General features: G+C 48.3%; 5 protein-coding genes across 8 annotated transcripts; 1 reads left to right on the forward strand and 4 right to left on the reverse strand.

Moving 5' to 3' along the window:
- Window positions 1–733: 733 nt before the first annotated feature.
- Window positions 734–2,170, reverse strand: LOC105701554 (intraflagellar transport protein 43 homolog A). Of its 2 annotated transcripts, none has more exons than XM_012428393.1 (6): window positions 2,037–2,170; window positions 1,471–1,649; window positions 1,363–1,392; window positions 1,260–1,300; window positions 1,109–1,181; window positions 734–1,050 (listed from the first exon to the last, which is right to left on the reverse strand). In XM_012428393.1, the coding sequence occupies exons 1-6, from the start codon at window positions 2,073–2,075 to the stop codon at window positions 828–830; spliced, it is 585 nt and encodes a 194-aa protein (XP_012283816.1). In that variant the 5' UTR covers window positions 2,076–2,170; the 3' UTR covers window positions 734–827. The 2 variants fall into 2 exon arrangements, with proteins under 2 accessions (XP_012283816.1, XP_012283815.1); XM_012428392.1 differs by having other exon boundaries at window positions 1,260–1,312.
- A 669-nt stretch (window positions 2,171–2,839) lies between these two features.
- LOC105701510 lies at window positions 2,840–5,804 on the reverse strand. The gene is made up of 4 exons (XM_012428307.1): window positions 5,721–5,804; window positions 3,864–4,728; window positions 3,088–3,439; window positions 2,840–3,011 (listed from the first exon to the last, which is right to left on the reverse strand). The coding sequence occupies exons 1-4, from the start codon at window positions 5,802–5,804 to the stop codon at window positions 2,912–2,914; spliced, it is 1,401 nt and encodes a 466-aa protein (XP_012283730.1). The 3' UTR covers window positions 2,840–2,911.
- A 3,750-nt stretch (window positions 5,805–9,554) lies between these two features.
- On the reverse strand, window positions 9,555–11,820 carry LOC105701511 (bone morphogenetic protein 7). Its single transcript, XM_012428308.1, has 5 exons — window positions 11,683–11,820; window positions 11,111–11,267; window positions 10,875–11,020; window positions 10,708–10,809; window positions 9,555–10,532 (listed from the first exon to the last, which is right to left on the reverse strand). The coding sequence occupies exons 1-5, from the start codon at window positions 11,818–11,820 to the stop codon at window positions 9,555–9,557; spliced, it is 1,521 nt and encodes a 506-aa protein (XP_012283731.1).
- Window positions 11,821–14,216: 2,396 nt separating this feature from the next.
- On the reverse strand, window positions 14,217–22,228 carry LOC105701541. Its single transcript, XM_012428366.1, has 8 exons — window positions 21,807–22,228; window positions 21,135–21,239; window positions 18,890–18,993; window positions 15,122–15,335; window positions 14,941–14,994; window positions 14,724–14,866; window positions 14,480–14,634; window positions 14,217–14,387 (listed from the first exon to the last, which is right to left on the reverse strand). The coding sequence occupies exons 1-8, from the start codon at window positions 21,889–21,891 to the stop codon at window positions 14,330–14,332; spliced, it is 918 nt and encodes a 305-aa protein (XP_012283789.1). The 5' UTR covers window positions 21,892–22,228; the 3' UTR covers window positions 14,217–14,329.
- LOC105701539 (spermatogenesis-associated protein 5) lies at window positions 21,282–26,928 on the forward strand. Of its 3 annotated transcripts, none has more exons than XM_012428364.1 (6): window positions 21,282–21,300; window positions 24,083–24,285; window positions 24,412–24,597; window positions 24,659–26,079; window positions 26,133–26,399; window positions 26,464–26,928. In XM_012428364.1, exons 2-6 carry the CDS (start codon window positions 24,102–24,104, stop codon window positions 26,791–26,793), a joined length of 2,388 nt encoding a protein of 795 aa, XP_012283787.1. In that variant the 5' UTR covers window positions 21,282–21,300; window positions 24,083–24,101; the 3' UTR covers window positions 26,794–26,928. The 3 variants fall into 3 exon arrangements, with proteins under 3 accessions (XP_012283787.1, XP_012283786.1, XP_012283785.1); XM_012428363.2 differs by lacking the exon at window positions 21,282–21,300 and adding an exon at window positions 23,847–23,882; XM_012428362.1 differs by lacking the exon at window positions 21,282–21,300 and adding an exon at window positions 23,856–23,930.
- The last annotated feature ends 152 nt before the right edge of the window (window positions 26,929–27,080 follow it).

Consider the following 27,080-nt stretch of genomic DNA (forward strand, 5'->3'; position numbering starts at 1 on the left):
TTAAATCTACATTACCAACCGAACGTCACGTCAAGTTACGTAGAGGCTTCCTCTCCATCCCTACAGAGGAATGCAAGGCTACTCTCGAATTCTATCGTTACATCAATTTTAAATAAATACTCGATTTACATGAACAAATTTCAGCCAGAAAGTGACTCTAGTTAATGATGTCACGCTAGTTCAATTTTTGGTGCAAGAATATTCATGTAGTTTGGTCAATGAATATGGAAATTTAATTCTAAATGGAGCGACACTTTCTCGCTAGTGGTACATCGCGATGCAGTTCGTTTATATACTGATGACGGAAAACGAACTTCTGGAAGTGTGTGCTAGTGATGGCACAGCTGAACATTGATCGCTAACGTAGATATATGGCAGATCTGCTCAGTGGGTGTTGTCACGTGGTCGCTTCAAGTAGCTTGTGTTGACTCCCGATGCGCTGCACTCCGTGGTGGTTTTTATCAGCACGGGTCTGCACGCCTGCACGGTTGAGGTCCTTCACGTCGCTCCTCGAACTACCGCGATTTCCAAATTGGGGGGCAATCGAATAGGTCAGACGAGGTAATTTGTCGCTTCCATATACAGGCACTGCGGAAGCAGTATGCCATGTTTTTTGCGATTCTATCCAACCATATCACAAATCAATTGGTTAAAACTGTATGCCTGGACATTTTACATTTTTCTTAACAATCTCTCAATATACTCAAATAACGTAACGCGTAAAATGCCCAGCCACATTTTCCCGATTTATTTCTACATACATTGAAATTGTGAGACCCGTCGGAAGTGGTAAAAATATTTACAAACGAAGGAAGGCCCTAAATCTATCATAATTCGGTTTTCTTTTCGGTTTCCCCGTTGATTTCGGAGGCGATCTGCGTGAAGAGTAAGTCCCAGCTCCAAATGTCGTCCGGCTCCCTGACCAACTTGTCCGGATATAATTTTTCAGCAAGAAGCGAGAGATTCACGTCGTCCAAAGATGCAAGGGCGGTACTTCTAAGAAGCTCCGTGTCCAACTCTTTATAAGCTGCGACGCGATTCACCCCGACCCTAAATAATAAAAAATATAAACATCTTTCACCCGACATGCTAATTTTCCAGCACTTACGAGGGAGCATTAACGGAATGCGTTAGAACATTGTCTTCCTGAATTTCATCCAAGTCCGGTATAACGGGAATCTCTAAAAGGATACACGGGGTATATTTTAACGGGTAGATATTAATTTAAATTGGTATACCTCAAGGATGATCGTCCTTACCGTCCTCCGGCTCGTCCTTCTCGACCGCCCTGGAGCGCTCCCTAAGGAAAAGTCTATTAGTGGCTACAGGCGTCTCTTGACATACTGTGCGCGTCATACTCACTGCTCGATGATGTTCGACGTGATCTTCATTCTGCAATCAACAAGTCAATTAAACGAGCCATTACATGATCGACTCCTGATGCGCAATGAAAGAGGACGCAGGACGTACTTGCCGCTTTTGAGTTCATCACCCCATCCGGTTTTCCTGGTGCGAGGTGGCGCTACCGGACCGGTCGTCCTGGAGGATTTGTCCGAGAGAGACAAAGGACTGTCTAGGAGGTCATCGTCGGATTTAAAATCGTCCTGGGTGTTGCTTTGGCCGGCGCGTCTCCCAAGCTTGGGCATCAGCTACGGTGGGAATTCAAAATGGCGGCGGGGTCAATGAGCCGTTTAAACGCATTACCCCATTAGGTTTAAAATACAACATGCAATACCTCTTACCCCATTGATATACCATAAGAACATTAATTCGAAACGAAATTCTCAGATCTTTTTAAGACATTCGTAGACATCCCTAGTAGTGGTAATTATAAATACAAGGGCGAGAGGTCGCTTTACCAAATTGCAGAAAATTCAATATGGCGTCGGCGTTCGGAAAACTGACCGCCTCAATTCATACCGTTTTATTGGGCGTATCGTCACGCTTATTGTACGACGATATTTAACGCATTATGAAAACGGTAGCGTTGATTCTTTTTTTCCTCGAAGGATGGGGAAGAATCTCTCGTTTCTCACCTTTTTCGCGGAGAGGTCCAAGTCGGTGCTCCAGTCCATCGCGGGAGAAGCACTGTCGGCGTGCTCGGCACCTAAGGAAGGAACGGCAAGAAAGGTACGACGAGCGCCACGTTACGTGCTCTGTTTGCAAGCGGTATCCATGGTGACTGACTGCGACGCTCAGGGAACGCGAATCGACTTGGTCGACATCCGTCCTTGTCGCGCCCTCTCCCTCTGCCTTGCGCCCTCTCTCTCTTTCGCGCGCGCGCCCTCTACCTCTCTCGCGCGCGACTCGTGCGACTTCCTTCGTTCAAACCGGTTTCTGCCTCGCTAGAACAGACCCCAGGGGACTCCTCGTTACGGTACCGAAGACCGCGGTAGTCTAAATCCGTGTAAAAACAACCTCGCCAAGTACATGGTCGTTGCTAATCCCCATGTTAAAAAGTAAAAGTATTTAGACCCACATTATGCTCCTACCTATTATCTACCATTCTACCATTAACAGGTGAATGTGGGGGTTCTAACAAAAGTCTTGAAATTTGCGAAATTTTCGATCTTTCAAAAAAAGAGAAAGGTGTAATAACTGTATACCACTTTACATGTATTTTCTATTACATGCCAGGTAAACGTACACGGTCTCTCCGTCACTACACCTAGTAATAAGTTAAGTAAATTATGCAATGACATTACTTAAGGTTACTTAAACCCGAGTGGACTCGAGTGTCGAAAATAAAGGCGGCCACACACGTAACCACAAATTCTTGCGATAAGTCTTGTGCAAACCCATCCGTACAGGTTTAATTTCCACTGTACGTGAGCTCGATTTAATTGCGCAGATTACATTGTTGCGGGTGTAGCGCCCTTAAGAGGGGTTTGTATTTTGGTCTGCTTGTACTTCAGTAGTATTTTGTATTCATCATTTGGCGTTGGTACTCCTCGTCGTCCGGGTTCGCCTTGCATCGATTATCGTTGTTCGGTGGTCGAACCTTGTTGAACCTGAAACGGGTATTATTTATTAAATAATTACTTCTATATGTAAACCATGCAATCGTGAAATCGTAAGATAATGTGCCTAGAAAAATCTCCTTTGCAGAGTCTCCAGGGCAGCACGTCGATCCTCTCGTGGAGCAGAACGGAGACTTCCGGGCTGACGAAGTTGGGTGTCCCGGCGCCGGAACCTCTCGTCAACAATCTTCTTCTTCTGTCGTAGCAACAATGTTGAGCAGCCGCACTTCCACTTCCTTGGGCCACCAAAGAGCGGACGCAATAACTCGCGCCGGGTTTGTAGACGTCGAGCCTCTCCGAATCGCCGCTTACGTCGCGCCACCGGAAGTGCCTCCTGTGCCGTTCGTCCCAGATTTTATCGTCGTAGAAAATGTTGCTGGGGTATTGGCAAGGACAGCCTGGCAGGGCGACCAGCGGCCCTAAATTTAAAAATGATATGTATAAATATCGATCAAATATCAAATAATTATGGCGAGTCGATCGGTGTTGGTCTTGCAGTCTCGGACCCTCCCGTCTTACAATTAGTGTTAAAAGACTTTTTATAAGGTGATATGAAAGGGTCATTCTGTATACATAGACTATTCAAATATTTATAAAACTTTTCTCCAAACTGGATGCACCGAATTGTTAGAAACTTCAGAATGTAATTATAGAGGCCCTAAGGAAGAATGTGGTGTACGTGAAATTTGATTTTTAATGACAAATTTTTTTTATTTATCCCAGACTAGAACCTAGAATACATATATATTTTTTTTTTAGTGAAATTTCATGCTGAAATCGAGTCGCGAGGAGTCTATCTTTAGTCTATCTATTTTTAATAATTCCGTGGATGAGTTCCTTTACCCAGAAATGCCTCCTCCAGTTTATCCTTGCAGTCCAGCCACTTCTGGCAGAGGTCGTCCTCGAGAGAATTTCCAAACTCGAAATCGTCCAGGAGTTCCCGGTTGCCATCTACGGTGCCGTTCTTCAGGGTGCGGAAGAGCCTGGAGAAGAGGGCAGCGAGGCTCTCGTGAAGAGAAACCCGCTCGTCGATCGGCGCATAAATGGAGGACGAGATCGTACCCTCGAGGTAGTCCTTCCCGATCCTCCTCTCTTGGTTCCTCCATGAAGAGACGCCCTCCTTAAACTCCATGTTTCTACCCAGGAGATGGCCACTTCTGTAGACGTTCTCCATGGAGATATCCAGCTCGGTCGTCTCGCCGAAAATTCCGGAAATCGTGGAGGAATCGGGTCTCGACTCGACCACTCCGTCGACCTCTTCATGGTCGACCTCATCCGCCTCCGTTACCTCCACAGGAACCGGGTCGGTAAATTCTGGGTAAATCTGCGCCTCGTCTCGCTTTGGGAATATCTTTGGCATCAACAAGTCCGCGATGGATTTCAGGTGGCGGTCGGGAACCTCGTCGGCGTCGACGCCTCCTCTAGGAGGGTCCTCCGACGCCCTGGACGGCGCCGCCCGACCCGAGGACTCCTCGTGACTACCTTGAAGCTGCTGGCTTTTTTTCGAATTCTTGCGGAGCCCACCGCAAGAAGCTTCGTTTTTGCATCTGCCTCGACGACGATGTTTAGGACGCCTCGCAGGAAGCAGGTCCACCCTCTCCTCGACGACGCCGTCGCGCTTCCTCCGGACCTTGAAGAAGTCCAAGGTGGTCGTCGTCGATGCATCGTCGGTCTTTCGTCCATCGTACTCGGTCGAGAGGCGACTTCCCTGTAAATCAAGATCGGTACTTAAAGGTCTGCACTCGGAAAGGAAACTCATAGAACCGAAGAAATATTTTGTTAATTCAAAGAATAATTAATTGACTCAAATAAATTGTCATAATTACGAAGAAACGTTGCATCTAATGTATTCGATGTTTATTTGAGTTAAATCATTATTCTTTGAATTAATGAAATATTTCTTTGTTTCAATGAATCATTCTTTTTCAGGGTGGTCACGTCGGAAGACCGGTAGCGGCGATTGTTGGCGCAAAAGTTGGAAGCCAAGAGGCGGCGAGAGATCAGAGGGCGTCGCGTTTGGCTCGACGTCGACCTCTCGTCCGTCGTCGTCGCGTCGTAGGTGGAGATGCAATTTTCCCGCAGATGTACATCGGCAAAGGTCTAGACACTCCGGAAGACCGGTAGCGGCGATCGTCGGCGCAGAAGTTGGAAGCCAAGAGGCGGCGAGAGATCAGAGGGTGCCGCGTTTGGCTCGAGGTCGGCACGGGATGCCGGAGGAAGGGAAGGGAAGAGAACTCAACGATGCGAGAGATGGAATATTTCTACTTCTGAGGAGCCGCGGGCGGCGAGATCGTTTTCCCTCCAGTGGCGTAGCCGCTCGGCATCCGCTCTCCTGACTGCGTTTCCATTTCAAGTACGCGACGAGTGCTCGAAGGGAAAGCCCTTGGCTGCATCGCCATTATTCCAGGTCCAGGGTCGGAAGGGTCCAGGGAAAGGCAGGTGTCGGCGAGCCAGGAGGACGGGTCTCCTTTGAAGAGCGAGAACGAGGAACTTCCAAGGTTCCGAAGACCCCTGCCAAAGAACGCGGCTAATGAGCGCTTTTAACGCTGCCGGAAAACGCTTCTAAAGAACGCTGCCGAAGAGCGCGTCTAGAGGACACTCCTGGCAAACCTCTAAAGCCTCGAAGAAACATCCCGAAGAGCCTTAAAAATTGCCGATCTTGTCTACAAACAGGAAAATTAAAAACATTAAGACACTTACTTGATAATAATCATCGGCCGATCTCGAGGCCGCGGAAGCTATCCAGAAGACGGCGCACGCGCAGACCGCGGAGGCTGTCCTCATGTTTCCTCGGGAGGTTCTTCAAGGTGTAGCACCGTACATCCTCTTCTTCCGCTTTCCCAAGCACGGCTCGTCCTCGTCCTGCGACCCGGTCTCTCGTTTTGCCGCGATTTCGGCGCACCCCGCGAATCCAGGATTTCCGGTGACTTCAACGACCGCACACGAGGGAACGCTCCGAGGAGAGGCGATGACTCCGAGCAAAGGATCTCTCCATATTCGCGCATCTCCTGGTCCTTCGAGGTTTACTTCATCTTCAGGACATCGCGACGTCGAGGAAAATCGACAAAATCGCACCTCGACGATGAGCAAAATCGACAAAATCAGGAAATCACCGCAACATGGCGAAAATCACGGATAGGATCCTCGACGTCGATGAGAACCGACGAAATCGCGCCTCGACGGCGTCGCTACGCGTCGAATCAAACCTCGACGATGTGAAAAATCAGCGAAATCACAAATTCACCGCGACATGGCGTAAATCACGGATGGACTCCTTGACGGTGAGAAAAATCGACGAAATCGCGCCTCGGTGGCGTCGCGACGCGCCGGGAACGTCAAATCGAGCCTCGGCCAGGAACACCGGCGGAAGTCGCACTTCGCGAGGAAGGAAACGTCCCGAGGCTACATGAAAAGAGTCGAAAGTCGGCGATAAGTGTAAATATACGCCTCGGAAAGCGAGCCGAAAGGGCAGCGAGAAGACGAGACGGAGAGGTAGCGTCGGATGACGGAACACTACGTCGTTGTCGGGCTTAGGGCCCCGCTTCGCTCTCCTCTCTCCCGTTCCCTCGCTCTCCTCTCTCTCTAAATATTAACGACCTCGCCCCGTGCCTATCTCTCTCGCCCCCCCTCGGCCGGGTCCGCTCCCTCTCCGTCGGTTTTCTTCCTCGGGACCGAGTGTCTCTCCTCCCGGAAACGGCCCTCGGAGGTCCGTGCACCCGAGGGGACCCTCTCTTCCCCTTTTCCGATTCCGAGGCCTCCAGGTGGCATACCTGGCCGAGCCCCTTTCGAGAAGCCGAGCCGATCTCGTTTTCGGGGCCTACGGTCGCGCGGAACCGCACCTGAGGATTTCTCGCTTACGGAACTCTCCCCCAAACAGCGCGCACCGGATCGTCTCGTGAACATAAACTCCCATAGTTTGAAACATCACCTTCACATCAAAGGTCCTATTACCCGTGATACTTCATATTTTCCTAAATTTCTATATAAACGATTTTTAATTTTTTTTTTAAAATTGAGAAGTTTTCTTAAAATTGAAATTTCATAGGTGTCGGAACCTCCCTTATGATTTCCATATTCACGTTGTCGATACACACCCTCCATGTACACCCAGTTCAGAGGGAAGTTTTACAAACGAGACCTTTTTCGCGCCATTTTCATAACACCTTAAGGACGTGTATGGTCGCTTCTCGAGGAAGGGCGGGCGAAACGAGGGTATCCTTTACAGCATTGGTTACACCTCCCGGATCTAAATACGACGCGTGGAATGCCGCAGAGAACGCGTCCCGGTTATTTTTAGCCGGGACCATTCGAAAATACACCCACAGGAATTAAATATAGGCGGAGATGCATCAGCGCGGAATGCAGCGCGAGGCGGCACGCGAGCGTAACGGCGTGCAGATATGCAAATCAGGTAACCGGTCGTCGCGAGCACGCAGGTCGTTCCGCTCGATTCGCCCGATTAATCCGTTATCGATATAATTATTCATAGGTACAATCGGACCTATCGAGAGAGAAAGAACGACACTGACCCAGTAATACCCACGACTTGAGGCGCTATACAGAATATACAGAAATCTCTCAAGCTAAAAAAATCTCTCAATGCTAAAGAAAAGACAATTACAACGGCCCGATAATGCCGTAATCAAACAAGGACACGAAATCGACAAGGTACTCACAAAATACACGATACCGAAACAATGCCTTAATGCCGCGTAAAATAAACGCCGCGTTTCCGGCAATAATCCTCGATTCAAGCCGTGTAAAGTCTTGTAAAGTATCAGCGAGATATTTCGAGGACGATGATTTGATGTGTTATCTCCTGAATGTGGAGATCCCTACGGTCATGAAATTTAATTCTTCTATTTTATAAACATTTTAGAACGTTTTTTTCTAAGCGATGGAATTTCTCGAGTCTGGCGAGAGTTCCATGGAATGTTTATGGCCACGTGGTGAGATTTTAAGGGATTCGGGGTATTCTAAGGAAAAGATTTAGTCGAAGTGAGTTCTTAGATGCCACTTTCGTGTTGCCTTAATCGCTCGATACGCTCGTTAAGGATAAGGTTTGATATCGCGCGATATGGGGTCTCTTTATGGGTTCCTCTGGAGGAAGAGGCAGGGAATCAAGGGGAAGAGAGGAAGCTCCTCGTCCGGAATGCGTCCGTAATAAAATGGGGAGGTGTTAACACCGGTAGCGGTCGCATTCCACCGGTCGTATCATCGACTCGATGGCGCCGAACCTGTCGTCCGACTCGCCTTCGGTAATTTACGTAGGAGACGGGTTTTCGGTTCGTCGGACGCTCCGAAAAAACACCGACGCCCTCGCGTCGCGACAAAACGGAGGGACGTCCATTTCGCGGGATATTTCCGAGCCTCGGCGTATTTCGATCGCGAGCGCGGGCCGGGGGTCAAGGGACAACCGCTCTCTCCACTCGCTTAAATACGCCTTTATTTTGTCCCGCTTAGGCTATAAATAAATCCTAGTGCTAGTACTACTCTATATACACGGCCCTTCGATCCAGCCACCTCCCGTAGGGGATTAATAATTTAATATAGATATTTATAGATTTACTCTTACGAGGTACAAGGAGGACGCCGGCCATTGCCCGCGCGACGCGGGGGAGGGTCGGTCGTCGCACCGACGCGAAATACGTCATTTCTCCCGCGAACGCTGCGTCCTGGAGGGAAACGTCCTCAACGGAAGATGTCCAGGATAAGATGACCCGCAACTTTTGTCTTGATCGTTTCCCTCCGGTACGCGCGGTTTCTCGAGAAAATCCCGATTTTATGAGGCGGTCCAAGCGAGCGCCGTGGCGAGGCGAGAATTCAAAATGGCGGCGACGGTCGCTGTCTTCGACGCTAGTCAACTACCCTTGTCATTTTCGCGTCGCTTTGGGCAATGATCGCTGTTCTCTCGTACTTAATGTCGTGCTACACGCGTCTAGGAATGTTATATGTACAAGAATAACGTCGAGCGCGATGCGATCTGCATTTCGTAGGAATGACTCGTACGAGGCCGCCCAGGGCTCGAAGGAAATCAAAATGGCGGCCACGAAGGCGCGCCTGACTTTTTCCCGCACCTGGGAGAGCTTTCTCCAATTATCCTTCGGTGCTTTCTACAAGTATCTCGCTCTCGTTACGGCGGAACGAACGACAGGACTCGTGATCGTGCAATTTCGACTCCTTACGATCGAACGGTGGAAGAAATCGGTCCTGGGCGCGCAGAAAAAGAATTTGATCGAGAACTAATCGATCTGGATTCGATTGATTAAAAAAAAAAACTCTTGATTGAACAATAAAAAATATTGACTCGATTCAACCACGTTCTGGTTGAACCTCCGAGAAATTTACTCGATTTGAAAATATTTTTCTTGAATCGTCAAAAAATTAGCTCGATTCGACCGAATCTTTTTTTGCGCATGGCCGAATAAATGTCGATATCGGCATTTCTCTCGAGTTTCCCCGAGATGATCCGACGAACCGTTCGTATACTCAAGATTAATCGTTCCCACTCTCGAAGTCTCAGTCCCTGGGCGTTTAGCGGCATCCGCAGCGGTCGGCGATCATGTCCTCGTAGACCTTGAGGACGACGTTCTCGTTGTCGTCGTAGAAGAGGATACTGGCGCCGAGGAGCTTAGTGGGTACGCAGCAGGGCATCTCGACGCCCTCGACGAGGCCCATCTTGTGGACGATGCCCTGGACGGTGGCATGGTTCGTCGGCAGCTGCACCTGGCTCAAAGGAAAGTCGCAGAGGCCCTTACAGTGGTACGCGTAGTACCCCTTCGGGGCGATGATGAAGGACGACCAACCGATTTCCTTGAAGTCGACGTAAAGTTCGTGCCTAGCGCACTCGGTCGTGTTGGAGACCGCGCCCTCGGACGCAGACCTCTTCGAGGTCCTCTTCAGGGACCTCTTCGCTCTTCCCTCGATTTTAACCCGAGTCCCTCGGTCCTCTTCCTTCCTCCGCTGATCTAGAGCCTCGCGCAGGACGGCACGCTCGTAAATGTCTATCGACTTCAGCAAGGAAGGTACCGAGGTCTTCCTGGAGGCGATCTCGCGGTCTCTCTTGGAGGTCTCGGTCTCTCGAGGACGACGTCTGGTCCCCTCCTCGATTTCCGCGCCGTTCCCCGAGAGGTCTTCGGGGCTTTCTTCATCTCTCTCCTCCGTTCTCCAGAGCGCCTCGATTCGCTTCTGCCTCCGGAAGAACTTCGACCCTCCGGAGCTCTCGCCGTAGTCCGAGTAGGCTTCTTCCGGGTCGCTCTTCTGTCTCTCGTGTTTTCGGGAACGATCGCCCATCCGGTCGGCTGCCGTTTCTGACTCCGTCAAGTACCTGTACTCGTCGTCGTCGTCGTCGTCGAAGAGCACCAGGATGGGCTGCTTCCCGTGGTGGTAGTCGGTCCTGCGAGTGAAATCCACCGTCACCCGGTCCCCGGAGAGGGTCGACGCCGTCACCAGCAGCCCCAGGTTCGGCGTCCCGGTCATCCATGCCAGGACAGCTTGCTTCACGTTGAACACCTGTTTGGGGTGGCGGAGTCAGTCATCGCATAATGATTTTCGGTCTCTTATCATCGCGTATTAATTTTTCAGGTTTTGTTATCATCATATTATAATTTCAGATTTCTTTATCATCATGTAATAATTATTTATCATCTCGGATCTGTTGTCATCGTAAAAAAATCTCAAGACTCACCTGCCAGCCGGATTCATGCGCCCCGACGTAGTGGACGGTTAGCAGTCGGTGGACGTCGGGCTCGTCCAGGTCGTTGCCTTCCAGGACTTGGTACACCCTGATCTGCGAAGGGATCGTCGAGTTAACCTCCATGAGCCCTCTTGGACGAATAACGACCAATTAATTACCAGGTAATACGGCAAGGAGAGAATCGTAGGGTGCATTATCCTCGTGGGGGTCCTCCTCCTGTAGAGGTGAAGCTCCGCCTCGAGGACGGTCTCGTTCGCCTCCAGGCCGGAAATGTTGAAGAGGTAGTACCCGGGCATGGAACTATCTACGAATATAGGAACGAAAGCGTTAAACGAGGGGCTGGGTTCGTGGACTCCTAAAAAATCGACTACGGGGTGCTTCTCCAGGTGGTTACCTCTCTCGATGAAGCTGCGGACGACTTTGGCATCGTACGGGTTCCTGGCCCTGATGATGCCGCTGGAGTCGGCGATGGTGTTGTACAGTTCCATCATGAACTGCGGAGGGTTCTTGCGACTGACGGACTTGTCCACTTGGCTCGGCATGCCGAGGATCTGAAAATCCAAGGAATGTTTCAGAGACTGGAAACACTGGCGCACCCACAACGAAGCGGAACCCTTCCTCTTCGTGGCAAGAAACGGGTCGTACCCGGCACGTAGGGGGCACATAGGTGCTAGGAAAATTGAGAGGACTCCAAGTAGGATTTTCAATGATGCCGAGGTGAAATCAGGGGTGACGCGTCGGAAGATCCACTTTTTAACGCGCGTACACTGGAGGACGCGAAATGGACGTAGAATGAACGTAAAGTGGACGTGAAGTTAACGTATATTGGACGTAGAAAGGCCGTAAAGTTAATGTAATCTGGACGTAGAAAGGACGTAAAGTTAATGCCAATTAGATGTTGAAAGGACGTAAAATTAATGTATAGTGGACGTAGAAAGGACGTAAAAAGTGGACGAAGAGACGGACCGATCGGAGCCTGCCGAGGGCTTGGTCTTGCCGGGGGTCGAGCGGGTCCTCCACGTCCTCGTCCTTGGGCGGGTCCAGGGGATGCGAGTCCCCGACGACGGCGAGCAAGAGCAGGAGCGGCAGGAGCTTCCGCGCCATCCTCGGCGACGGCGTCGCTCCTTCCGCTGGTTCCTGGCCTGGGTGGCGGGAGGAGGTCCGGTCTCGAGGTCGGGGTCGCTCCGGTGGGCTCCAGGGGTGTTCCTTCCGGTGGACCCCACGAGCGGGTGCGGCGGATCGCGAGTTCGGCCCGAAGGAGCAGCGCCGCGTTTATCGGCTAGGTGGCATATGGGAGGTCCCGGCCGCGAGGAGTCACCTTTATGCTCTGCCGGGAGCCTCCCCCGCCGAGCGGGACCAGCCGCCCGCGCCGGCTCTCCCCTCCTGGACCCTTTACCTCGGCTTTTCCTAATTAACCACAGGAGAAAAGCCTCGATCGAGGGGGACCGAAAATGTAAGAGAGAATCCGCGTACCCTCTGGACCCTTCAATTCCATTTATCCTAATTAAGGTGACGTGAAAGTGGCGTTAAAGAGGTCTCGTTTATGAAACTTTTCTCCAAACTAGGTGCACCGAATCATTATCGTACTTTATCGCGTGAATGTGGAGCCTTTGAGAAAGGGTCACCCATGAAATTTCAATTTTTCTTTTTAACTTGTTCATATGTATTCCTAACATTTTTTAACGAAAAATCAAATTTCATGAGTATCAGGACCTTCCTTATATCCTTTATATTCACTTCGTGACGTTTGAAAAGATTTGGTTCACTTAGTTTGAAGAAAAGTTCCGTGAACGATTGAGCTTTCGGATGCCACTTTCACATCCCCTTAATGCCAAAAGAAAAGGCTAAAAAAAAATCGCGTCACAAGAGTCAAGGCGCCTCGCATCGCACGGGTCCAACCACCTGTTCGCCGGTCAACTCATCTTCTCATCTCTCTAATCGACAAATGCAACGCTTTACCTACAAACGCAACGCTTATCTATAAACGCAACTCTTTATCTACAAACGTAACGCTTAATCTACAAACGCAATGCGAAGAATTGAGGGAAATTCGAAAAAGAACTCGGGAGAGAACGCGGAAGGCGTCCGGTTCTTCGTCGTTGGCTTCGACTCGCGACTTGCGGGAGATCAATGGCGGCGCCGAAAAGGGGATCGGCAGCCTTCCCTAAATTTCGCGGATTAGTAAGCGCCCAGTTATGTGGGCCGGCCGTGACATCTTTACCGCGCGTGATAATCGGCCGTTTTGCGCGTTGACGGACACCGTGGATCACCGGGCTCGTATTTACGAGCTCTACCCACGCACCCGGGGTTTTATTCGTGTCGTTCTTTCTGCTGCATTCCGGACGTGCCGTGCCGTCAAGAAATCCGGAGTACATCGCGCCGAGGCGCCAACCAGATTTGCGTACCCGCTGCCGATTTAATTCGGTCGCCTCCTGCATTCCCGGCCGTGGCGCCGCCGATCTCGAACTCTCCCCGGAGACGCTTTTCTACAATACCTGGAAGGAGTATTAAAAGATCATAGAAATTGGAGCGAGCACTAGGACGAAGTCGACGAGGGGGAATTACCTCGTTCTCTCTGGCTCCTCATCGGACCGCCAATCGTCCACGTTGTCTGATTAGGGATATCCTCAGGATGACTAGTCAACGCCGCGAAACGAGCGGCGAAAATTTCACCGATTTCTCGCCCACTCGGCCCAATTCGTCGCTTTACGACTTCCTTAGCGTCTAAAGGTCGATTCACTCGAGAATTTAGTTCAGACGGATTTTTTTTCGCGTTCGAATATATTCGCAAGAACAATCTCACATTGTTGCAAAGTCGCGTCACATTTTAAAGTCTTATACAAAACTGTCAATTTCGCATGCGAAAGTTGATCGTGTCCAGGGACTCGATTCTGGAGTTCATACGGAATTTTTTTCGAATGCGAATATATTCGCAAGAACAATCTCACATTGTTGCAAAGTCACGTCACATTTTAAAGTCTTATACAAAACTGTCAATGTCGCATGCGAAAGTTGATCGTGTGCAGGGACTCGATTCTGGAGTTTATACCGAATTTTTTTCGTGTACGAATAGATCCGCATGAAAAAGCTCTCACTGTTGCGAAGTCGCGACATTGGTCAATGTTTGAAAATAATGTACCAAACCATAAATTTTGCATGCGAAAGTCGATCGTATGAATTCAATACCGAAACGCGTCGCCGAGGATGAATCGACCTTAACGAGGTCCATGTAATCGGAGTTATCGTACCTTCCTCGCCTCGTTAGCCTCGTTTCTTCCGAGTGTGGATCTTCGTACAATTTTCTGCAATTTCCGCCGAAGCGTGCCTAGATCCCCTCCGGAGATGAGCATGAATCTTGAAGAGGAACGCAGAGTAAACACGGATATCGGGAAACCTCGTTCTGGAGGAGAAACGTCAACGTCTTCTAAGGATAAGGCGTGTCGGATAATCAGGAGGAGCCGGGAGTACTGAAAAACTTGATCGGAATTTTATTACCCGGGATATCATATGTCTAGGAACGATAAAGTACGTTCAACTGCGTATCGGTAGCCTTAATGAAAACCTGGTGGCCCTTAATTAATTCGCACTGTTCATCGGTAAAACATGACTCGAGCTAGACGCAAGCACATTGCGTAATGGCGATGATCTCCCGTTTCGATCCCCTGCGAGACCTGGACGGAACGAAAAGTTTCGCGTTAAATTCCGATAAAGCGACACCGGTTGGTGAAATTCTCAGCTGGCAGATCTTTCGCTCGGTCATTACCTATACTCGTGGATTTTAAATCGGGCTGGCATACAGGAATGCTGTTTTGAGTAAAGCCCAGCCAAACACCTCGAGGGTTCCTTTTTGTCTCTCAGCAAACAAGTTTCCGTCTCCTTTCCAGGGCACCCGCCGATGCATTGGCCCACGTCGATGGTCTGCAAACGAGAAAGGATTCGGTCGTTACGATTGTCTTTGTACTTGGGCTATTGGAAATAACGATCGTTGTCAATAAACGTCAATCCACCCTGACGACCGGCTTTACGTCCGTCGTGTTGGTTCCCTCAGTGATCTCCACCTCGCTGAAGTCCAGGACGGTCTCGACGTGGTTCATCCTGTAACAATCGCCGCCGCATCCGCACTCGGCGATGACCTGGTGTACCTCGTCACCTGGGAAATAGATAAGACATCTGATAATACAAGGCCCACCTCGAAGAATTTCTATATCCAGCATCTACACGTACCGTTGGGTCCAACGATGCTAATCGTCCTGTTCCTCAAAGGCTTGCAGCCCAGGTCTTCATGGAAGAAAATCATTAATTAATACTGAGAAATGTAGAAGATGAACATTATTTGATATGACGATGGATGAGAGATATCCTTATCGAAATGGCGGAATATCGAAAATATATAAGATCGAATCACCTTTGTTGCAGTGGCCCATGCAGAGGCCTACGTCCATGTCGACCTGATGAGGGGTACCAGGGTGCACGACGTGGGTGTACGACTCTCGGCTGCAGGGTTGTCTAGGAATGCAATCGCAGGTATCGACGGCCTCGACGACGGTGACACCCTGAAGAGTGGAGACCCTTTCGAGTCTGGCGGAGCTGGGCCTGCAGTGCCAGTCGGGAGGACAAATCTGGACGGAAAGAAAAAATCCCCAGCATTAAGGCGACATAAATCCTGGCGTCTAACGAATCAATTATGGTACTTTTCTTCGAATCGTTTGAAATTTCACCACTAGAACGTGGAAGCCCTGACGAAGGTCCCGACACCCATGAAACACCCCTTTTAATTATTATTTCAAAATTACAGAAATGTCCATGTACCGATTATAAAAAGTGGATCTTCACCAGAGCTTTAACAATTGACGTGGTGAAATTTCAACATATCGCCCCGCATTCCATACAACAGTGTCGATATTCGCGAATCGGTCGCATGTTCGATGCAATGGTACCTATTCAGGTACTTGTATGTCGATTTTTCGGCGAAACGGGCAGAATCGAATCCGAGGAGTCCAGGGGACTATCGATCCGCGACATCTCCGCGACATTCCTCGGCGCCTCCGGGCGTTCGCCCGGGCGCGATCGGCCGCCAAGGCCGATTCCGCTCGCCCTTCGCCCCGGAGTAAACGATATCTCCCTCTCTCTCTCGCTCTCTCGAGGTAAATATAAGTGGCGCCGGCGGGTCCAGGGTGAGTAATGCGCCGTGAGTAATGCTTGCGAGTAACGCGCCCCCGCTGGGCCGCGCGGCTACCGTGCGCCTCTCCCTCGGGACTATCGGGACCATCGGGACCATCGGGAACATCGGGCCGCAGGACTCGCCGCGAGGATTTAGAGCCCGGTTCTGAGAAGCCGGATCGGTGACCCGGGACGGGTCGACCTTCCAAGGACGCAAAACACATCGCCTCCACCTTCGCCTCCTCTCCCTCTTCGCGGTGCGGCCGCTTCCCGACGCCCACGCCAACCAGGCTCGCCGCAAGCGGAACGCATCGTGAAAAACCACGAAAGAGCACGGAAAGGTATGAAAAAGCGCGATAAATGCCCGAAAAAGAGTGAGCATTCAAAAATATATCAGAAACGTGAGGAACCTCGTCACAAGAACGATGATCGACGATTCCACCAAGAAGAGGAAATTAGTTAACAGGGAGGCACTCGTGCCTCTCTTCAGCATGAAATTACGCATTTCCGCTAATTAAGGTGATATGAAAGTGTCACATATACATATCAAAAAGTCCAAATATTCATAAAACTTTTCTTCAAACAGGGTGTGTCAAATAATTTGAAACTTTAGTGCGTGATCACGAAAGCCCTAAGGGAGAAAGCGACGCTCATGAAATTCCATTTTTCACAAAAAACTGCGATCTTGGTTCTAGTCTAGGATAAATAAAAGACGTTTTTCTTTGAAAAATGAAATTTCACGAGCATCGCGTTCTTCCTTAGGGCCTTTATAATCACGTGGCGAAGTTTCACATGCCTCGGTGCACCCAGTTTAGAAAAAAGTTGTATCAATATTTTCACATTTTATATATATACATATAGAATGACCCTTTCATATCACCTTAATGACGGGTAAAGGACGCTTCTTAACGCCGAAAACGAGGTACGAACACGGACCTAAGTAACCGCGGCACTCGAGTGGTTTCCTCCGATTTCCAAGGAGCGCGTGGGTGCGAGCGGGTTGCATCAAAAATAGCCCTCGAAGGGCCGTACCTCCGCAGCCCAGGCCGGATTTAATGCCCGGTAGGGTTTATCACGGTCGAGGATCGGTAATCGTATTTATACTCGGAGGCGCCTCCCTCGAGGGGACTCGACCTCTCCTTGGCCTTAGGTGGTGAGGTATAAGGTACCTCGCTCTCTGGGAACCCTCTCGGCGTTCCTTTACGAGATTCGGATTGGGAAGTCTGTCTTGTCGCTCACCGTTCGACGCTAATTTTTTTTTTCTATCGAGACTAATGCTAATTTTTTTAACTATTTTCTAACGAGACTCCACATCGCCCTACCGGCCGATCTCTTCTCCCTCGGGGGGCGCAGCTCTTCGGGATCATCCGACACCGGATGATGCAAGAGAGACAATTACTGACAAAGAAGCGAGGGGTACTCCCCATAAAAGTCTTGGACCGGCCGATCGCGCGATTCGTCCGCGGCTCGACCGCATTCCAGGCGATTGGTCGGAATGCGTCACGCAACCCTTTCGGTCCTTTACATGCAGCTCCTCCCCACTCCCCGAGAGGAAAGCCCGAGGTAGGACCACGGACGTAGGACATGCACTGAGAAAAAGAAAATGTCATTACGGGGTGTGATAGTGCGTCAAGGAGTTCTACTTCATGAAACTTTCCTCCAAACTAGGCGCACCTAATCGATTCAAACTTTACAACATAAATATGGAGAGTATAAGGAAGGTCCTGAAACTCGTGAAATACGTTGTTTTTTTTTTTAATTTCTTAGAAGAGAAATTAAATTTCACGAGTGTCAGGACCTTCCTTAAAGCCTCCACTTTGTCAAGTTTCAAACGATTCGGCACATCCAGTTCGGAGAAAAGTTCCATTAACGATTGACTCTTCGAGTGTCACTTTCACATCCCATTAAAGCAGAGAATCGTTTCTCTGAATAGTGCCAAAGAGATATCTCGTTAATTCGAAGAACAATTCTTTCACTAGAACTCGATTAAATCGGACCCAACGTTTCTGCGAAATTATGACAATTTATTTGAGTTCAGTCAAATAATTATCCTTTGAATTAGCTAAATATTTCGTCGGTTCAGTGAATTTCTTTTCTGATTACAATCGGACGCGACGATTCTTCGGAATTTCCTTGTTTCAGTTAATCCGAGGTAAATCGTTATTCTCTAGATTAACGAAACATTTCATTGATACTTCTCGAGGAAATATTTCTTTGGCGCAATGGATCCGATTTTCTTTTCCCTTAGTGCGGAATCGCTCGCTTGATATTCCTGGGACTACGCCAGAATGAGAGAGAATGAAGTATATGAAAATGAAAATAAAAACACGGCGATAAGGAGACGCCCTTTCCTCTTCCTCTTTTCCTATCGGATAGCCTATTACCATATCGCGAGGTCTCTTGCAAAATCGGAGAGAAGCATAGAAAGCGTTCCTCGTTTTTGGGGCCCACGGACGGGCGCGAGTTGCTCCAGGGGTCCTGGAGGACCAACGTCCGGTCGCGCGGTCGCCGGCATTTTTCCGCACAAAAACCGCCGGCGGAATTCCTCCGGATCGCCCCGACGTCTGCGGGGCGGTCTCTTTGCTCGTGTCCGCAGATCGCGTGACCGCATTCCGCACGAGTCTCGAGCGACCGGGACGAAAACCGCGATTCGACCACAGGGCCATTATCACCCCGTTCTTCAAAATGAAGAAAAAAAAAAGAAAAAAAAAAGGAAACAATTGAGAGCCGATCCATCGAGGCGATTGGTTCGGGCCGATCGTTTCGGGCGATCGGGTCGAATCGCAGGATCCTGGCGGTCTCCGTTTTTTACGGGACCGGCGATCGGAGGCGGTGTGTTTTTGCACCAGGTGCATCCTGCACGCATGAGTCACGGATTACGCGAGGCGACGTATATAGTCCTGTCGGCGCATTCCTGCGGTCCTGGTCCTCTCTCCACGCGTTTTTATCAGCCTCCCAGCATCCCCATCCTTCCTCTCGACTCCGTCGACTGGTCCTCTCCCTCGACGATTACCTGGACGGCGGGTCGACTGGGATCCCCAGGATCGTCCTCGACGTACAGCGGACATATTCGTCGACAATGTCCTGCGTCGATCTGGATCACGTCCCCGGATATCCCTGGAAAAAGGAAGAGAGCTCGTTAACGATCCCCCAGGACTTTCGGCTTCTCTCTCGGCCCCTCGCCGCGAGACGAAGGGTCATGGAGATTCGACGTAGATTCGACGTAGAATCGACGTTGAAAACACACATGATTTAGGGCTCGCGTTAAATTAGATGCAGAAAGGGGGAGCTATAATGTAACCGCGCTATTTTCGGCGGAGGTGCGTGGGGCAAGGAATGCGTGGGCACTCGTCCTCTCGGTAATTCACGGGTGCTTCTTGTCGCGCGTCCTCCCTCGTCGCGGCGTTCTTCTCTCTCTCGCTCTCTCGCTATCTTCCCCTGAAGATCGTCCTTTCCGCCGTCTCGCTCCTGCAAGCTATAAATGCCGGTACCTGGGGAAGAGGAAAAGAGGAGAACTCGTGGAATCTCGGGTCAATCGGTTTAAGGCGATTTGAAAGTGGCGCCAAAGAGGTCTCGTTTGGGAAACTTTTCGCCGAATTGGGGCTACCGAAGCGTTTCAAATTTGACAATGCGAATACGGAGAGATCCTAAGGAAAGTCCGGGCACCCGTGAAATTACAATTTTTCTTCAAATATATTTATACACGGTTTAACATTTTTTCTATAATAAAAGATATCATTCCATGGGTGCCGGGACCTTCCTTCGAGTCTCCACATACCCGTTGCAAAGTTTGAAAAGATTCGATGCACCCCCTTTGAAGAAAAGTGTCACGAACGATTAACGCCACTTTCATCTTTCATCGCCTTAACGGGATATGAAAGGGTCACTCTATATATCAGAATGTGAAAATATTTATAAAACTTTTGTTCAAACTGAGTGCACCGAATCATTTGAAACTTTACCATGAGATTAGGAAGGCCCGAAAGAAGAGCGATACTCGTGAAATATCATTTTTCACGAGAGAAAATTTTTTATCTAGCTTAGACTGGAACCAACATGACATATTTTTTTTTTTTGTGAAAAATGAAATTTACCGACCATCACGTGCTGAAGTTTCAAATGATTCTGCGCACCCAGTTTGGAGAAAAGGTTTTATAAATATTTTCACGTTTTATATACACAGAATGTCCCTTTCATATCACCTTAAGGTGATGTGAAAGTGGCGTCGAAGAGGTATTGTTTATGAAACTTTTCTCCCAACTCGGTTTACCGAATGGTTTGAAACTTTACTACGTGAATAGGGAGACTATAAGGAAGGTCCTGAAACTCATGGAATTTAAATTCTTTTCAAATTTGTTTATAGGTATTTTGAAAATAGTTTATAAAAAATGAAACTTCGGGAGTTTCAGGACCTACCTTAGGGTCTCTATATTCACGTTTTAAACTATGAAACGATTTGAGACACCCGGTTCATATAAAAGTATTATGAACGATTGAGCTTTCGGATGCCACTTTCACATCCCCTTAAAGCCCGGCCGAGACGCATTCCGGCGTGACGTACCACTCGGTCCTTCTGTGCAACTCACTTTCCAGGAACCAATCGAGCCGCCCTTTCTAAGGGGGTCCGATTAATGCGATTTAACGAGGGAATCGCCAGTCGATACTCGCAATTGAGGTCAATGAAGCGGAGACGAGGCGACGAGACGAAATCCCGACGAGCGACCGTTGGCCTCCCAAGGGGTGCGCGGAGACTGTACATACGCTTATCGTCGATCGCTTATCACTAGTCATTTATAGCTAATCCAACGTCCTCCAGGAATCAGGTGCCACCCAGGGAGGACGATTAACGGCGAGTAGAGGCGAATCGCCGGACGTGACGCGTCCTCTTGGTGTCGTCGGCGACAACGGTGTCAATTGATTAACCGCGTGATAAGGGGTCGAGAGGTCGCGACCGCCTGGCGAAGGCTGAGCTAAATCGCCATTAAGGGCCGATTGCACCAACCGCGATTAGAGTAAAACTTCTTAACCAGGATTAGTTAACCTTGAGTCGGTGCAATCGTGCACCGATAAAAGTTAAGCTAATCGAAGATTAAGATCCATTGTTTGGTGGCCACCTGAAGTCGGGTGATTGTAACCACGCGTTAAGGATGATGGATTATGGATTTTGGTATTGAATGTTGGGGCAGCCTCCCCCCTTCATTCTCGCCGTTAATCCTCACCATATCCTGGACGGTGCTTTTGCAGGATGCAGGACTCACCGTAGCCGACGTCGATCATCTTCTCCCGTCTGGCGCAACAATGGTGCTGACGGGCCTCGTCCTGGTGGAGTTCGCCCTCGACCGCCGACTCGCTCTGACCGGAAGCTGGACAAAACGGATTCTTGAGGACCGTAGGAAATGCACACACGTGTAGGACGTGAGTATAGTGAGTATAGCGAGCCGGACTATGCTTATCGAAGTATCGTGTGCAAGAGTGGATGGAATTTGTCGAGCTAGGAAGGACCCTTAAGGTGATATGAAAGTAGTCTCTGAGAGATCGATCGTTCAAGCAACTTTTCACCGAACTGGGTGTACCGAATCGTTTGAAATTTTCCCCCGTGACTGCGGAGGTCTTAAGGAAAGTCTCCTCGCCCATTTCATTGCTTACGAAGATCAAAAAAATTGTTTATAAGAAAAGCTTGATAAAAATGACGTCCGATGAGATCCGAAGATCTCATTGGGGTAAAATTTCAGACCAGTAAGTACATGCACCCACGAGTAGGTGTGTTTCCATCCACGCGTGCCGAGGAGCTCCGCACGTGCGTGCCCCTCGAGGCCTAGTCTACATTTGCCAGTAAGACCATTCTAACATCTTGTACATTGTCGTTTAAAATTCGAAGAACGATGGAAGGGTCTCGCGACCCTCCCGAGGTTGGAGGAGCGGTCGCCTACCTATTGGAGGGTTTCCAAGAGAGATTAACGCGAATCCGCCGAGGAGGAGCCACCATCCTCTGGTGCTTCTCATCGGTGACACCATGCGTGGATCGCGCGACTACTGTAGGAGACGGCGGCGAGTGAAAGGCCCCCGAGGAAGAGGGTAACCCGGGCGACGACGGCCCGCAAATTATCTCATTACAGTAGGTCTCTGGTCTAGGGGAGGCGCGCGATGTGGGGTTAGAACATCGGCGCAGGGTGTCCAGATAGGTGCTAGAGGGCTCCTCGGGTGCAGCTGGTGCAGCCGGTGCAGCTGATACAGCGGTCGACGGAGGCGAACTCGGCCGGCACGGCCTCGCTCATCGGAGAGGCGTCGAGGACGAGGAGAGCCGGTGATCGGGCCGGACGCGAGAACGCGCGATCGATCGATCGGCTGGCCACGCAGGTTGCGATCCACGGGAAGACTGGCCGGGCCGCGATCTCGTTCAGACGCGGTGGCGTCCGCTGACAGGCGTCCATTAATCACCCGTGCACGGGACGTCGGGGCTCGTGGCGGTCGTCCGTCACTCACCCGTCCACCACGGGGGTTCGCATCGACGCCCAAGGCCCGCTGGTGGGAGAGACGGGCCCCTTTTTGCTGCTCTCCAAGGCTCCTTCGCTCTCGCCTGGTTCCTCCCGATTCCTCTTGGCATCCGATGGTCGATTCTGGTCGATTATGGTCGCTTTTCATCGCTTCTGGTAGATTATGATTACTTCCGAGCGCTTGTAATCGCTTTTGGTCTATTCTGATCACTGCTGGCCGATTAGGATTGCTTCTAATCGCTTGTTATCGCTTCTAGTGTACTCCGATCGCTTGTGATAGCTCGTGATGGCTTCTGACCGATTCCAGTCCCTTCCGATCGCTTCTATTCTTTTCGCCTTAGTAATAAACGAGATGAGTGACGAACAAAAAATTCAAGACCAAGACCTAAACCTAGACGTGGCAATATTTGCATGACCAAGACTGACTTTACTCGTTACCGCTCCAGCTCTCCTCTGGTTCCTCCCGGTCGCTTCTGATCGTCGCGTCGAGAACCCTGTAGCCGGCAATCGCCAGTCTCCCTGGAACCAATAATCGTTAATCACAATTTGAAATAACTGTTTTAAATGACCCTGGCCAGTAACACCCCAGTCGTTTCGTCATCTCGACTGATTTTTAGCCACTTTTTTTTTCTTCTCCCAGTTCTGAAACGACCGTGAATTTCGCGATGATTCTTCGACGTTCTTTTTCAGCTCACCCTCCGACATTTTCGGTTTGACGTAAGCGTTTTATTTCCGACAAATTAAACCAAGGTTGTTACAAAAAAAGTGATAACCAGGATAATGTAGAAAAACGAGGTGACCAGCCAGGGTTAACGAAATTAATCGTAGATTCGCCTTTTCATACTCGCCGCCTAACCAGACAAAGGAAACGTGACGTCATCCTTTAATACTTGCAGTCATTTGCAGTCTTGCATCTTTATCCCACCATTGTAAATCCGAGCGAGTGCCTTCCCTCCATGAAGGTTAAAATTTCGTCCGATTCGTCGCGGGCAGGCAGGACTAACTCGAGAATAAGGATCCAGCCTCTGGAATTCGGGGAGGCGAGACGGCCATGATTCGAGGCGGCGAAGTTGTCCTTTTGTCCGCGAAATCGCCTCCACCTCTCGATTTCGGCCCTGCCGAAAAAGAGTTTCAAATCGAAGCCGATATTTTATGCTCTTTGTATCCATACTCACGATCCAACACAGTTATCTCGCGGTCAGCAGGTGGTCCTCGTGAAACTTCAAATATCTTTTACAATCCCTGTAGACTTGCTCGTAAGCGCTTCGGGTTTTTGAAGCATCTAAATCGTCTAATTCGCCAACGCTTACCTTTTACCGACTGAGATTTTCTATGTTTTTATTGAGCTTCTTGTATCGACTCAGTAGGTAAAGAATTACTTTTCAGTCTTTGAATTCGAGCGCCATGAATCTTAGCCTCCGACTTCGCCCGGACATTACCGATTGGAGCCGAGTGGAATATCGCGTGCGACGCGATAAATGGCACCGGCGTCGTAACCTCAAAATTGTAACGGTTTGTGGTGTCACATTCTGAGACATTTTCAAACCTGAATGATACACTGCGAGTATCGTAGAAATACTTGATAGGATATTTGTTAAAAGTTCTTTTCAAAGAGATGAACTACGCTCTAATTCACTCATATGTGTTGCTGTTTATACTCGTCGATGACACCGTTCCTTTGGTTAATGTAATTATATTTTATTCATTTTCAGAATACTTCTGTGATGTAGAATGGCTACGAAGTCAAGGAAAAGTCTGTCAAATTGGTCGACCTGTGAGAAATGTCAGGCACTGGTAACGCAAAGAGATGTGTCCGTTCATGCCCTCGAGTGCCCACCGTCGACAGACAATTGGAATCATGGATACATTCTTGACAATATTATATATAGTACCATTGAAACTTATACATCTCAAGGTATTTTTATTTTTTAAGAGGTGCTGTGTTTATGTTACAAATGTGTACATCGCTTAAAATAAAAGTTAAATTACCTAGTCGGAAGGTACGATAATTTAGGTCTATAGGATTTTAATGATTTTTTAGAGCCATTGAAAAATGTTTCTCGAGATGCATTGAACGATCTGGTTTTTATTGCCCCGAGTACTTTAGAAATCTGCAATATACCAATTGGAGATTCGGTAGCTCTTTTTGTTAATGATACTGTGGTTGTCAAAATGGTGTGGCCTTCTAATGATAAGACGTTAACGAGCGTATCAATGACAAAAAGTGGTGAGTACTTGTACCTTCTCCAGAATTCTGATTTGTCATTTAAATTTATTTAATATTTTAGCAATTGAATTAAATAAACTTGAGGGTTTGGTGAAAGTGAAGAAAATCACATCCACTTTATCCATCGCTCGTGAAATTATTCTCGAAAATACAGGGAAATACCCGACACCAGACGCAAAAGCTGAATTCACGGTTTTAATGAAAAATTATAATGAAGGAAAAATATTTTGCATCGGAAACAAAATCAGCATACCATACTATGGAAGAAAACTAATTTATAGAATAGTAAATATCAAGCCCGAGAAATCATCCGCAAGTGATGTTCAGGAAAACTTGTACAAAGATTTGCCTAACGATCTTAGTGATTTAAGCCTCACGAAAGATAATGTACAGTTTTATAAAGCTTTGTATTCCACACAGTGGACCATTATCGATAATTGTAAAAAAGAAGTGCCTAAGAAAAGTATGTATACTATCGAAGACATAGGAGGATACAGTGAATTAATAGAAGACATAAAAGACGTCATTAATGTAGTGCTTGGAAAGTGTAAAACTATAAAGGGTTTTAATATTTCAAAAGGAATATTACTCTATGGATCGGTTGGTGTTGGAAAATCAATGTTGGCAGAAGGCTTAATATCCGAATATAATATCAACACGTTTCCTATGCGAGGCTCAGAGATTTACAGCAAATACGTTGGTGAATCGGAAAACAATTTACGTGACCTCTTCAATAAAGCTAAACTTAACACTCCAAGTTTAATTCTGATAGAAGACATTGACATCTTCTGTCCTAGAAAGAGTAACTCAAGTACAGATCAAGAAAGAAAAATCTTGTCCACCTTAACAGAACTACTTGATGATCTCCAAAGTTCCAACGAACGTGTTTTGATTTTGGCGACAACATCTAAAATAGACTCAGTAGACACTTCTCTCCGCAGACCAGGAAGAATAGACATGGAATTCGAGATGAGTGTCCCCAACCCAATGATGCGACGAGATATCCTCACTAAATTTTTAGTGAAAGTGTCACATAATCTAACAGAAGAGGAAATCAAGGAAATCGCTTTCATTACTCACGGGTTTGTAGGAGCCGATTTATATGGACTTTGTTCATGGGCAACGATACATGCCAGTAAACGTCAGCATAAAACAACTTGTGGTTTAATAAGAGAGGAATCGGAGATGACACTTTCGATGGAAGATTTCAAGTACGCACTTACAGTGGTGAAACCTTCCGCCATGAAGGAGGTTTTAGTGGAAGTTCCAAATGTAAGATGGTCCGACATTGGTGGACAAAATGACTTGAAGTTGAAGCTGAAGCAAGCTGTCGAATGGCCTTTAAAGCATCCAGAGGCGTTCACAAGACTGGGCATAACACCACCGAGAGGAATCTTGATGTTCGGTCCACCTGGGTGCTCGAAGACAATGATCGCGAAGGCGCTTGCTACCGAGAGTAAACTGAATTTCTTGAATATTAAGGTAATTAGCTTGGTTTTCCGTTAATCACAGAGTTTTTATGCATACTTTTTCAGGGCCCCGAGCTATTCTCGAAGTGGGTCGGTGAATCTGAAAAGGCAGTACGTGAGATCTTCAGGAAAGCCAGACAAGTGGCACCTTCTATAATTTTCATCGATGAGATCGACGCCATTGGTGGTGAAAGACAATCATCATCTGCCAACAGTGGAAGTAACGTTCAAGAACGCGTTCTGGCACAGTTGTTGACAGAACTCGACGGAGTAACCGCATTGGGAAATGTCACGCTAGTAGCTGCTACAAATAGACCAGACAGAATTGACAAGGTATGCAAGATAAGTACATAATAATTAAAGAGAAATTTTATATCAAAATTTATCGCCATTGCAGGCACTACTACGTCCAGGGCGTTTGGACAGAATCGTGTATGTTCCTCTACCTGACTCTGAAACAAGACTCGAAATTTTTAATATAAAACTGAAAAGAATGCCAGTCACCGAAGACGTTAACGTCCAAGACTTGGTAGAGCTTACGGAGGGTTACTCTGGTGCAGAGGTTCAGGCCATTTGTCACGAAGCAGCAATGAAAGCTCTCGAAGAGAATTTGGAAGCCACCATCGTTGGCAAGGAACACTTCAAAGCAGCTCTGTCAATTGTAACACCGAGAACTTCTGGTTCACTGATAAGAATGTATAAGAATTACACAAACATGATAATATAATGTACTCGTCATCGAGAACAGTATGACAAAGTCACTTAATACATATGATCTCGCACAATCTACAAAAGCAGTTTAACAAGATTGATAGCGATACGAGATAAAGTCTGTAAAAAATAAATTTCGCATCTGATGGAACGTCCAATTTTTAACATGAATTCCTACTTCTGTGGAGCTCTTTCTGTTCAGTTGACTTCATCGATTAGTTCTGCACAGTTCTCTAATCCTAGAAATCGCACTTCATCGCACTAGTGGTTTCTTCCTACCGGTTATCGTTCGCAAATAATATG

The sequence above is a fragment of the Orussus abietinus genome, unplaced genomic scaffold (genome assembly GCF_000612105.2).
Source record: "Orussus abietinus isolate OABI.00-Male unplaced genomic scaffold, Oabi_2.0 scaffold347, whole genome shotgun sequence".
Classification (NCBI taxonomy): Eukaryota; Metazoa; Arthropoda; class Insecta; order Hymenoptera; family Orussidae; genus Orussus; species Orussus abietinus.